At 47.4% G+C, this 12,496-nt stretch overlaps 1 protein-coding gene across 3 annotated transcripts; it reads right to left on the bottom strand.

Moving 5' to 3' along the window:
* Positions 1–3,384: 3,384 nt before the first annotated feature.
* On the bottom strand, positions 3,385–11,895 carry LOC135399654 (uncharacterized). Of its 3 annotated transcripts, XM_064631390.1 has the most exons (6): positions 10,572–11,895; positions 10,375–10,469; positions 8,305–9,408; positions 6,617–6,738; positions 3,898–4,042; positions 3,385–3,501 (listed from the first exon to the last, which is right to left on the bottom strand). In XM_064631390.1, the coding sequence occupies exons 1-6, from the start codon at positions 11,802–11,804 to the stop codon at positions 3,492–3,494; spliced, it is 2,709 nt and encodes a 902-aa protein (XP_064487460.1). In that variant the 5' UTR covers positions 11,805–11,895; the 3' UTR covers positions 3,385–3,491. The 3 variants fall into 3 exon arrangements, with proteins under 3 accessions (XP_064487460.1, XP_064487459.1, XP_064487461.1); XM_064631389.1 differs by having other exon boundaries at positions 10,375–11,895; XM_064631391.1 differs by lacking the exons at positions 3,385–3,501; positions 6,617–6,738 and having other exon boundaries at positions 3,976–4,042; positions 10,375–11,895.
* Between the last annotated feature and the right edge of the window lie 601 nt (positions 11,896–12,496).

Here is a 12,496-nt window from a genome sequence, read left to right on the forward strand (position 1 = left end):
GCAAAAGGTTAATTACAATGACCCATACCCAAGACGCGACGCAGAGGGGCAACAAGACAAAACGAAGGGTCACTAATCACGTTGACACGTGTGGCGGCTTGTCTGTTGGATGCTTTAACTATGCGCGGTAACGTAAAAGTAACTCGTTACCTGTGAGTAACGAGAACTCGTTACTTTTGTATGTCGGTAACGAGTAACGTATTTAGTTACTTTTTTCTGAAGTAACGGGTAACGGTATTTAGTTCCTTTTTTTGGGTAACGGGTAAGTCTGACTACAAGTAATGAAGAGACTTGGGAAGCCGTGTAAGGATTAGAAACAATTGCTACTTTTATTACATTAAATCTATTTCTAGTAATTCCCATTTAATTTTTTTTACAGTCGTGTTGCCAACTGTAAGGCAACTGTAGTTACAGTTAGGGGTCGACGTTTCGGCTGTCAGCGCTGCCTTCAACAGGACTAAACTTTAACATAGCTGACAGGGGCTTCACCCCTGGCTGAAAGGTTAACTGGTGCGCGTGATCACGAAATTGAAATACATATGTGTATGTAAGTAAAGGGCTAACTATTGTGGATGATTGTGAAATTAATATACGAAAAGAAAAAGTAGAAAGAACCAAATACCACGAACAGCTAGGAAAAAAACAAGGGAAGAACAAGGAAGACAGCAGCAGCCTTCAACAGGGCTTGCAAATGGCGAAGGCAGGCTGCTGTTGCAGTGTCGACTTGCCCCTTAATCTTTAATAAACCCCCCTTGCATTTTCTGTTTGTAATCTCGAATCCATTCTACCTTTTCCTTCGCATATATATGCAATATACCTATATATGTATACCTACTAGTACATTTAAGCAGTGTTCATGCGGGAAGAGCGTACATGTGACATAATGAATGCTAACTCAAGCTTCCACAAGAGGTTAAAGCGGAAGCAACTAGCTAAGCTCTTCTAACCTCCCGTGTCATGCTGGTTAAGATGATCGCTTTCCACGCCGGTGACACGGGTTCGAATCCTCACACCGTCTGTGTTGCCTGCGGTTTTCCCTGGGTTTTCCGAAGACTTTCCCGACGAATGCCTGCGCAGTTCCCCTGAAGTCGGCCCAGGATGCACACTAAGCCCCCCCCCCTCCTCCCTGCTGTCCTCTGCCCACGTCTGTACGCCGCTCATAGCCACAGTTGCTTCGTGCCGCTAACACGGAAATAAAAAAAAACTCAAAAAGTCTAGATAGGTAAGATGCTCACACTAGCAATTAAATGCAGAGCAAGTGTTTTTTTTTTTTTCAGAACCTGCCATTTTAGGGTCAATACACCCAATAAACACCCTTCTTTTGGGTGTAATATGTGACGCCTCTGTTACACCCATCACTGGGGTGTAGCATTTACACCCATAAGGGTGTGAGTTATCTAACACTCATTTTACACTCATAGGGGTGTAAATAAATTTACTGTGTGGTTCACTCTACTGAAGTGGGTTGGATCTAATTCTTTTCATCCGCATATTGAACCCGAAGTGTTTGACATTGATGGCTGACTGACGCATTCCCGGTGCTGCGACGGCTCTACGGTGCTCGCTGTGGTGGAGCAGGGGCTGGTGGTCAGAAAAGAAAACACAGCTGAGGAGAACGAAGAATACCAGTGAGGACGGAGCGCAAACTTTTCTCCCCAGGAAGACAGCTCGTGAAAGCAAGTTCGAGGCTCGTGGTCGATGATTTTACAGAGTCACACGGCTGCCGACAGCTACGACGGACTTCCCGGGTCTGCCTGATACTTCCATACCCTTGGGTGTGGAAGGCCGAAGCTACCTGCCCAACATTGCTGCTGACCCGTGCCGACTATCTGTGCCTATCACCCACTGGGTTCCCTAAACGTCAGCTCCAGGGAAAATTCGTTGTGACAGATCATAACAAAAACGAGCATGCACGAAGGTTGGTGCCTCCTGAAGGTACCTAAAAAAAAGTTCCCGAATACCCGTATCGATATTTTCCTTTGTCGTCCGATCGCCTGCAAGACCAACTGACATCATGGTCTGCTTTCGCTTTGGCTCTTATTTGCTTTCTACATGGACGGAGTAGCGGATCGCCCGTGGTGCCCTCGTTGTTTTCTACATGTGTACACATACCAATAGAGCACACGTGTGCGGTCCCATTGCCTGCTATGATTCGAAGCAAGCTCACGTGAAGCGAATACATTTTTGTTGTTCCCGATGAAGGTTGAAGCTGAGTTGAAGAGTAGAAATAAGTGATTCTCTATTTCCCAACAACGGACACCAACTGTACACGACGAGGAGGAAGTTGAGCAAAGGAATTGGCGGGGACTATACAAGGGGACCCATCCCCTCCAAAGCAAACATCTCGGCGTAGTACATATTTTGCTCGTGCTCCTTGTGTCGCGTGCCTACTGTTCCTGACAGTTTACCGAAAAACCCAAGCATGTGGGGGTGTTACAAAAAATGTGGAGGTGGGAGCAAGGTCCCCGTATTGCAGGCAGTACACAGGAAAAAGTTAGGGCTGTGTTGCATTTGGGGGTGTTGAGGGTGCAGGGGGTTCTGGATGTATCGCTGGTCTTTGGCTTCTCATACTTTCTGGTCCGAAACAGTCATTATGAGGTAACAAATTTATGGGACTCTTGAGATTAGCGTTTTCAGGAGCTTCATTATTATAGCCATCATAAGGAATGCTCAAGTGCACAGAGGTCTCTTTACAATGCATTCTTCTTGCTCAAGTGTCTCATCCAGTGTCGCTGTTTCCATTCATTTGATTTTTCAAACACGTTCCCCTCCCCAGCGGTGCGGTGCTGGTACGACCAATACAAGAAGCCCCATCCGAATAATGGTTGGACGAACCTCGCGGTGGACACGTGCTGGAAAATGACCTTTCCAGAATCGAAACCCAAGCAGCACAATGTACTGAAAGTCGAGTGCAATAGGGGTGGACGGTATGTGTCTTATCAATGTTCTTTAGTTTCATCAGTCTGTTCAAGGCCTTCCACCTACCCGTCCACCCCTATTGCACTCTACTTTCGGTACATTTTGCTGCTTGGGAATGCACTCAGTTGTTCGAGCAGGTCGCTGGCGCATTTTTATCTTTCCGAACAGGGAAGAGACTCCGCGATAGATTAACAGGCTATGATAAGCGCGGATGCGCGACCAAAGGCGGGCCAAGACAGCGCGCAGATTTTCTTTTTTTCGTCACTGATCATCCTCTTTCATTTCGAAGCCAACGACATCTTCTTTATCCCCTGAAGGGAAAAACCTCACCTGGGGCTTTAAAACCGTCGCGACTTAAGGCCCGATCCGTAGGTTGGACGTCTACAACTTCGCTCGCGTCGCGCACACAAGGTACATATACAAATGGGCACACGAACACATGCACAAAACATATGCACAGCATAGTGTTGTTTTCAATGTTTTACTCAATCACCAAATCTGCAAAGCACTTGTAAGGAGTTTAATAAACTTGGAATGTTCCCTGAGGGACATGCCATTGTCCCTCAATGTCGTCACAGATTCCTGGAGGAAACGACAGAAGCACATTGTGAGCTCACCGGTACTGACTTGCACCTCAGCGGAACTTCTGAAAATCGTCCCCCTATACGTTATGAATGCGCCTGCTTCCAAACTTTTGCTACTAGCATACTGAAAGAGAACCTGGTGACGGATAATTTCATCATGTGGTATGGTTCACTAAACATCTGCGAGGCAGGTATCTGAAAATGCATGAGTACGTGGTAACTACACCCACAAACAAACACGAGTTCTGGTAGACAAATCGCCTACAGTACAACTTGGATCATCAGCGCCAGTATACCTTCCTGCTCATCTCCAGGAACGTAGGAGAACCCAATCCTTCAGCACTACACGAATATCTATGAAAAAAAAAAAAAAAGAGAATACTACTGCGATTACCAGAGTTCGTCAAGTGGACTCTCTTCCCGACGCCTGGACATTGGCTTCAGATGACGATGCCTCCAAAAATGTCCCCCCACCCTAGTCGTCGTCCCTGCTCGCACTAGCTTCGTAGGCAACATTTCAAGCGCGTCCCTTCTCTTACCTGGGAAGAACGAACGAGAATGAGGTTCGAGCAGTGACGTCACGTTTGGTCACGTGACACTGGAAAACAAATTGCCGCGCCGGAGTCACAGTGGAAGGCCATGCCGTGAGTTGTTGCGGTATGCGTCAAATTACGAGAGGAAATTTTAAAAACTCGCTGCTGCCTCATTCGACCCGCAGTATGACGCCTCTGACGCATTCCTATGTTTTCCAATGTCACATGGCTCAAAGGCGCTAAAATGCTACGCTTGACCTCATGTGCACAAGCCTCATTGTGTCCATGAAGCTAAATATCCCAGCTCTTGGATATGAACCTTCATGGACACATCGGTGGGCACCGATGTTACCCTAGGAGTTCATGTACATCTTCAGACCCGCGTACTGGCCTTTCTTAGCCTCTTCGTACCTTCGGGTTCAGGACACTGAGTTTTGTGGAGAAGGGCCAACCAATTGCATTCGTCATAGAGGAAGGGTCATGTCGTATGTTTCATCACGTTCTAACATCGTATAGCCATAGGAAACTCGACAAAGCAACGATCTATTCACTTTCACTTTATCTGGGCTATAGCTATTCTTTTGTGTGTTTGTGTATGTTTTTGTGCATTATGCATTTATCATGAGCTGCTTTCGCACGTCTGGGAGGTAAACTTTTACTTCATCGCTCGCTTCGCTTCATTGTACTCGTATGTCTGTGGTGCTCTTTTAAACGACAACAGCAACTAATGCCCCTGCCGCACGGGCAATTTCCAATTATCATTGATACGAATGACCGTTTATTAGAAGAGTTTGGCCATCTGGAGGAGCCTGTCCCAAAACGCGTCGTTTGACGTCTCACGATGGGCAGCGCCAAGGCCAATGGCACAATTTTGGACCCGAGCTATCGCCTTGAAATGTCCCATTCTGCCATTTTGGAGCAGAGGCACTGCCTTCAAATCCCCCCCCCCCCCCCCCGTGCCGCCGCGGCTCGCCTTTCATCCCGGTCAATGGGGCGGAGCAATGACGGCTCTGACATCACGGCGGCTCCCCGCCTCAGGGAGGCAAAAGATGACAGAATGACTAAACTCTGCTCATAAACGGCTCTGCGTTGAACATCCCGTAGCGCCACAAAGCGTGTAACGTGCCAACTTCTCAAGGGACATCGGGTAAAATGTTCTCTGTAGCAGGTCGACACGCTACGTGCACGATGGCGTTACGCGCATATTCGATGAATTCGATGCCCATTCATTAGTTTTGGTTATCATTGAAGAGTGCCCGTGTTACAGGGGAATTGCGTATTTTAACAATGACTACGATTATCTTGATTATGATGATCTGCGTCTGTCATTGCAGGGACGGTACTCTACCGCGCATCGTCGACATTAGCTCCAAAGTGTGGACTTGACTTTGACTTGTGGAATGACTTTGAATTAACGCTAGCTATTGTCTACATGCTGACTGAATATCGATATATGATGCAGGGTATTCCGAGAAGCATCGATGAGGTATCGAATAAACATCCATGTACTGTATTTATATTCGCGCGAACAATGCAAACATTTACATATCGCTATCCGCGATAACAATATCCGTACGATGTCGTTTATTGATATTCTATTAGATATCGCTATCATCATCATTGCGTTTGCATGGTATAGAATTATTTATAAGGGTAAGATCGATTGGAATGAGGTTAATTTGGTGCTCCGGGAATGCTCCCTCTTACGGGAATCACGTAACACCTGCAAAGCGACTTCCGGTGCGCATTCCCGAGTGCGCCCTGCGCGCCTCTCGTCTCATGCCAGGGTAAAGCGGTACAGGTTGGGCCAAAAGTTTACGGAACACGCGAGCGGCGTACTTTTTCTTCACTGCGACACCCTAGCGGCTGCAGGAAGCGGGTGAGTTCACTGTTTCGGAGGGGTGGAAGGGTACGCTGTTAGCGACACACAGCGGTTGCTTCCACTTCCCAAACACAACCAGGCGATACCGGAACTACCGCTGTGTCTGTGGCATCGCACGCTTGCACCCATCCGAAGCAGTGAACTCACCCGCTTCCGCCAGCCGCTAGGGTGTCGTACCGACGAAAAAATACGCCGCTCGCGTGTTCCGTAAACTTTTGTCCCAACCTGTACCACTACCGACCCGTGACGCATGTTTCGGTGTAAGCGCCGTTCGGCGAGCTTGATTGGCGGTTTCAATTCTCCCGCGTTCGCCATATTTACAGAATGCAGACGACAGAAGAAATCCCAACATGTGGAGCGCCTGTGGAGCACTCGGCTTCCAGGTGGCCTGACAAGCACCTTTAGGCGGAGACAGAGTACGTACCCTAAGAACCCGGGAAAGGGCACGGAAGCCTGTTTACGCAAGTTTCTTATGCCGACTCGTGCTTCATGTTTCTCGGTTCTGTTTCCGGTAACAAACCATGATTTTAACCTTACAAAGCACTAAACGTGTTTGGTGCATTCCTCTCATTAACTATGTTGATTTCCTAAACCGGACTGAAAAGCTAGCTCATCAGAGGCATGTGTTTCTGCGTTCGTGACCTGTGTCTCCTCTGCCCTCCAAGTAGAATCATTACTACTATTGTATCGTCTCTTACCATGTGACTTCCCACCATAAACGACAATGTATATGACGGCGATGAGAATCAGGATGACGATGGCGGCTCCGACGAGTACCCAAGCAGGGTAGATAAAAAGGTTGCCCTGTTCCTCCTTGTCCCTGATGAAAAATTCAACTACTTTGACTATACGGGGGTCTCCGTGTCAGTGTTTCCAGCTTCAAGCATTTACCAGCAGCACTAGCGACCTACAGCTCTGACTACAAGCAGTTCATACATTTCGCATGGATAAAGCATGCAGCTCTGTTGAGGAAGATGGCAAAATGAAGATTCGCACCGATCTATACAAGTTAACCTATCCTGTTCTCACACGAAGAATACTCATAATAAAATATGGAAATCTGTAGCACCTTTTAGCTTTGATGGGAAATGCTGATGTGCTAATATACACGGTGTTTCAAAAAACGTGTTATTCGGACTTTATAAAGAAACGGGGCGACGGAAAAATACGGGGTAAACGGCACGTGTGGCAACTGAATTTGCTATCCTGCAAAAATATTTTCATTTCAAAATATTAAAATATATTGAATTTCCTTAATTTAACTCCAAAATTTCCTAAGTCAACCTAACGGTTTTTTTTTACAGAATTAGAGAGCCCGTAGCGAACTTAGTCAGATCCACCATGAAATCCGCTCGATATTACAAATGGAACTGCGCAGAAAAAGTCCCGAAATCGAGGCTTCAAAGTTTCGGGTATTCAACGGCGCACCAAATCAGATGCAAAGATTAGTGGAGAGGAGGACATGCTCCTGCCCCCATGAAAGACAGAAAGTCGAAAAAAGGGCGGGGAAAAAAGACGCGGAATCGTTGTTTGCCGCTTATCAACGTATGATGGAATGTCACCCGCCTTGTTATCGGCGCGTCTTGTGCTGCACGCCGGTCCGGCAATAAACTGTTCTAGCTTCATGGGGGCTGGAGCATCTCCTGCCAATCTGTCCGCGTCTGTTCACCACTATAATATAACCAGCCCTTACATCGCGTTTCACTTTCTGTTTCGTGCAGTTTGGTTTGCACACAGATTGTGGATCACTAACGATTTCGGACGTTCCTAAGCACACGCTACTTTATACCCTTGCCCTTGCCCTTCGCCCTCCGCGCATCTTTGCGACTGATTTGGTGCGCTGTTGAATACCCGAAACTCTGAAGCCTCAACTTCGGGACTTTTTTGGGGTAGTTCCCTTTGCAATATCGAGCGGATTTCTTGATGGATCTGACTAAGTTCGCTAAAGGCTCTCTAATTCTGTAAAAAAAAAAAAACGTGAGGTTGACTGAAATTTTGAAGTTCAATTCAAGAAATTCAATTTCCTTTAATTAAAATCAAATGAAAATATTTTTGCAAGATGGCAAATTCAGTTGCCACACACGTGCGGTTTAACCCGTATTTTTCCGTCGCCCCGTTTTTTTATAAAGTCCGAATGACACGTTTTTTGAAACACCCTGTATACTTATATGCACATATCTTTTCAGTGGAATCATTCCAAAGTGGCACAATGTACCAGAAGCGATAGGGCACAGGGGGTTAGGATATGTTAATATTTGATTCTTGAGTGAAGCTCTCATACTCTCTAATCTAATCTAATTGTGTGCCTACTAACCCTTGTTTATCAGCCGCACCTATGCACCTGAACTCTCTGATTCGAATGCCCTGGGCGAATTGAGAGACTTACTTCGCCGCATTCTCTTTCATGTTCGACGGGAGAGCTGCTGTCCCTTGAACAGCTTGACCAGGAGGCCCGGGCTGCATCTGTGGAGGTGAAGCAGTCGGCCGTAGAGGTACTGGAGGAAATGGCGGCAATACGGGCACTGCACCCGGATAAGGGGGCTGTTGGTAAGAGGTGACCAAATATTGAGCAGCGGCAGCACCATCCTGGCAAGGAACTACATCTGCATCAATATTCTCGACTCCATCCTCCTTGTTCTGCTCAGTAAGTGCGCTATCATCCTGCTCATCCTGCTTAGCAAATACGCCACCATATAATCCGAGCGGTTGTGCTTGTTTTTCATCATCGATGTCTTTAACCTGGTTACCCCCAAGTTGATTAGTTGGGTGATCCTGATCTGTGGTACGAGCAATTACCACACTTCGGTCATGCCCGTCAAAGTATTTCCCAGAAACCTGGATACTCGCGCGCTTACAGCCCTGGCAGAGCATGTCTTTGTCGTTCAGCTGTACCGGAGCCTCACTCATCTGACTGTCCGTAATGGGCTGGTCCTCTTGCTGTGCGGGAACCTTCATCAGCCGAAGGTTCCTGGTGAGCGCGTTCCCTTGCTGTCCGAGACTTTGACTTAGCCGACGGCCCTTTATCTGATTTTCTTGACCGCCAAAGTCACCTGACTCCTCGGTCCATGAAGCGGTCGCCCTACGAGCTGTTAGTTTTATGTCCCTAATGTACTGCTTGGGTCGAGTTGCTGGAGGAGTTGTGCTAGGATCTGCGCTTGGGGAACGTGATCCAAAATTAAATGGTCGACATGTACAGCCCGCGAGTTTTGTTTCGCTGTTTCCTCTGGGTGATTTGATCAAGTTATTCCTACGGTATTGAAAGTCAGCACCTGGGGCTTGTGGTTCTGGGCGTTCTCCGGCTTCCGATACAGATGGTGCGCGACACTTGGATGGAGGCGACCCGTTGAAAAGTTCTATTCGAACAGATTCTTCTTGAAGGTATCTCTCAGTCATGGGCGACACTGATTGTTTTCTCTTCGCTTTTGATTTTTCCTTTTTCGATTTCTTCTTATTCTTCTTCGGTTCTACCAGGTAGCCATGGAACAGCTGCCTGGAGTTGAAAACATACTGATGAATGCAAGCGGGATAAGTTGTTTCGCAAAGTAGACATGGGAGAATACACTACAGCGAGGTCTACCTTTACCAGGAACCAAACGATGGAATCTTGTTTTAATAGGAAATAGTTTCTTCGCATATCAGTGTTGTACCATTATGTATCACGTATCACAGTACTGCTACAAAGGAGAGCGGCGCCCGTTGTTGTTCACGAAATTGACATTGTTGCGAAAGGGATTCCAGCGAGGAAATTGTTGGCGATATTAAGGCGGCTTAGGGCGCACGTTCAAGTGGAATCTGGTACCAAATTGAAAGACCCAGCAGCCAGCAGTTTAATTGTACCTCTATGAAATGATATACAAGTGTACTGTCATGTACCGAGGAGCTTTTACTGAAAATTTACGAGCGAGAACGTTACAAAATAGTACTACCTTTCAATGGACCTGGAAAGTATATAGTCTGCGCAACGTTGTTTCGTCTAAAATGCAGCCAGCACACGTCTCGTTTGTACCATTCCAACGAAAGATGTATTTACTTTCTTATGGTTCATCTCTCTTTGCGCTGTGAAGAGATCCTTCGCCTCAGAAACAAAAGTGAGTGTTAAGATTGCAGCGCATAATCATCTGATCTGACCGCCATATTTTGTTGTGACCACGATGACTTGTTGTTACTCATCGCTTACGTGTTTCTTTGTTTTTCTTTTCTGTTTTGCTTCTGTGTTCCAGAAAATTACAGTGAACATCTAGTGAACTCTTGCGCGGACACCGATTTTTTCATTTTCAAGCGGAGTGCAATATAAAACTTAAGGTCCTTGTTGAATATTACCACAGACTAGATTCATCAGAACATCAACGGCTTCCGTTGAAATGGTAAAATCAACACGTGCAGTATTTTTTCTCGTTAGGAGAAGGCTTTGTTATTCTGCGAAATATTCGCGCCCCGACATGGTTCTCTCACTCACTCTTGTATTCCAGCTCCGATGAGTAATGGACCATGTGTCATGTTGATATTTGGCTGCTGTCGCGCTCCCTGGGTAGTCTGGCATGCGGCCAGTCCCTGCGCCAGAGAATACATAGACATGGCTTGATTATTTACTTGCAGCGTCTCCGCCATCTGTTGACCGATCAGGGGAGCTTGTTGAATCTGCTGTGGACCCACCGGCATTCTCTCACGGCTGACCGAGGTAACGATATGTCCCACACAAAGACCAACCGCGTCTACTTCCGTGCGCAGGACCGGTCCGTGGACGGGCTGACCCACTTGGCCCATCGGCTGAAACATCAATCCTCCGATATGCCGTTGCGCAACGGCCGGATTCATGAACTGCTGCGCCGGTTGCACCATGTGTGGGTTGATTGGTTCGTAAATATACTGCGGCGTCTGCTGGGCAACGCTCTGAATAAATGGTTCAGTCATAGGCTGCGGAATCATTTGTCCCAGTGGCTGGAAATATGGTTGCGCCAAAAACTGCTGAAATGGTCCCGGTTGCTGTAGCATGGAGGGGCCAATAGGTTGGAGCAAGGGTTGCTGGACGACTTGCTGCGCAGCCCTTTGGCCTGCTACCTGAAACGTTGGAGGCTGTGGCTGTATAGTCACTGGCGCGTTTATCTTTGGATATGTCATAGCGTTTCTCACCGGTCCCACGGAAAACGTGATCTGCTGTTGTTGGTGTTGGGGTTGTAGTGTCTGCTGGAAAGTCTGCTGTTGTCCTTGCTCACCAATCTGCACTCGTAGAGGGGTCCCAGTCTGCGCCGCTTGAATTGATTGCTGCGGCGTTGACTGTCCCATTTCTGGTGACAATGCTGGACGCGTTATATTTACAGAAATAGAAGCGGGACTTCGTTGGTTTGTCGTCTGCTGCGGAGGCACGCGCGCACCCTGCAGTCGCCTCTCATGCTCTTCGATTTGCCTTTCCAAGATTTCGCAGACAAGTTGGTCGATGTTGTTCTGATGCGTATGCGCGAGCATATCGGCAATTTCGCTTGTTACAGGAACGAGTAAAACATCTTGTTCCTCTTCATTGTCTTGGGGCGGGGATGACATGCTGACAGGAGGGCGTGTCCCTCCAGGATAGTTTGTAGCTGGCACGAGGGCGTAGGGGTATCCACCTAGACTAACCACCGGTTCTTGCTGCCGGACGTTTCGCGACGCATCTAAGCCAATATCAGGTTGCTGCTCAAGAGCTGTGTTGCCACCAGTTTTTCTCAGTTGACCGTTATGGAAGTCATACTTGGTACCGCCAGAATCAGCGAGGATATTGATGCGGGTGTTCAAACCAGCCTTCTTTCCTCGCTTCTTCTGTGCGTTGTTCTTCTGTTTCTTGTTTCCTCGAGATGCGCTATCCGTATCGTCGCTGCTGTCTGAGGACTGACTGCCATGTTCAAGAACCATCGCGGTTTGTTACGGTCTGAAAACAAGGAATGTGAACTAGTTAACGGAGCACCGAAAGAATGGCAAAGCCCGTGTCACGATCGCAGCTGCTACTTCTTCTTCGTCTTCGTCTTCCTTATAGTTTCTAGCCCGGATGTTGGATCCTCGCCTGGACGGCAAGGATATGTCGTGGGTGTGTGTACTTATTAGTGAAACGGGCCGATGATGATCAAGCAGTGATACAGTATACAATATGGAACAACAATGCAGTGTGTGCGAGAGCACGCCTGAAATGTAAGAGCACTACAACGCTGGGACTGAGTAACAAACGAAGTGACATAAGACGCTATACGGGCGAACTCCACTTTGCCGAATGTACCGCCACCAATGATAACAACGATGCCAATGGAAAAGGGGTGTCTGTCACACGCAAAGGTACTAACTAATTGCTCATGCAGAGGTGATCAGTGGCGACAGTGCAGCAAAAAACGTTCCACGGTCTCATTTTGACCACGTCACCTGCACACTGGGAATGTACAGATGAGGTAAGTAGGTATGGTGAAGCAGGAGCGGATACATGCCCCCAACTTGGGTGGGTGGGGGGGGAACAGTTTCTTTCTTGAAGCGCGTAACGTTGTGTTTTTTTTTGTTGTTGTTGTTTTTTTTGGGGGGCGGTTTCTGTGATCCCTCTCAAAAACATTTCCATATCACTC

Source organism: Ornithodoros turicata, chromosome 7, assembly GCF_037126465.1.
Source record: "Ornithodoros turicata isolate Travis chromosome 7, ASM3712646v1, whole genome shotgun sequence".
NCBI classification, from domain to species: domain Eukaryota; kingdom Metazoa; phylum Arthropoda; class Arachnida; order Ixodida; family Argasidae; genus Ornithodoros; species Ornithodoros turicata.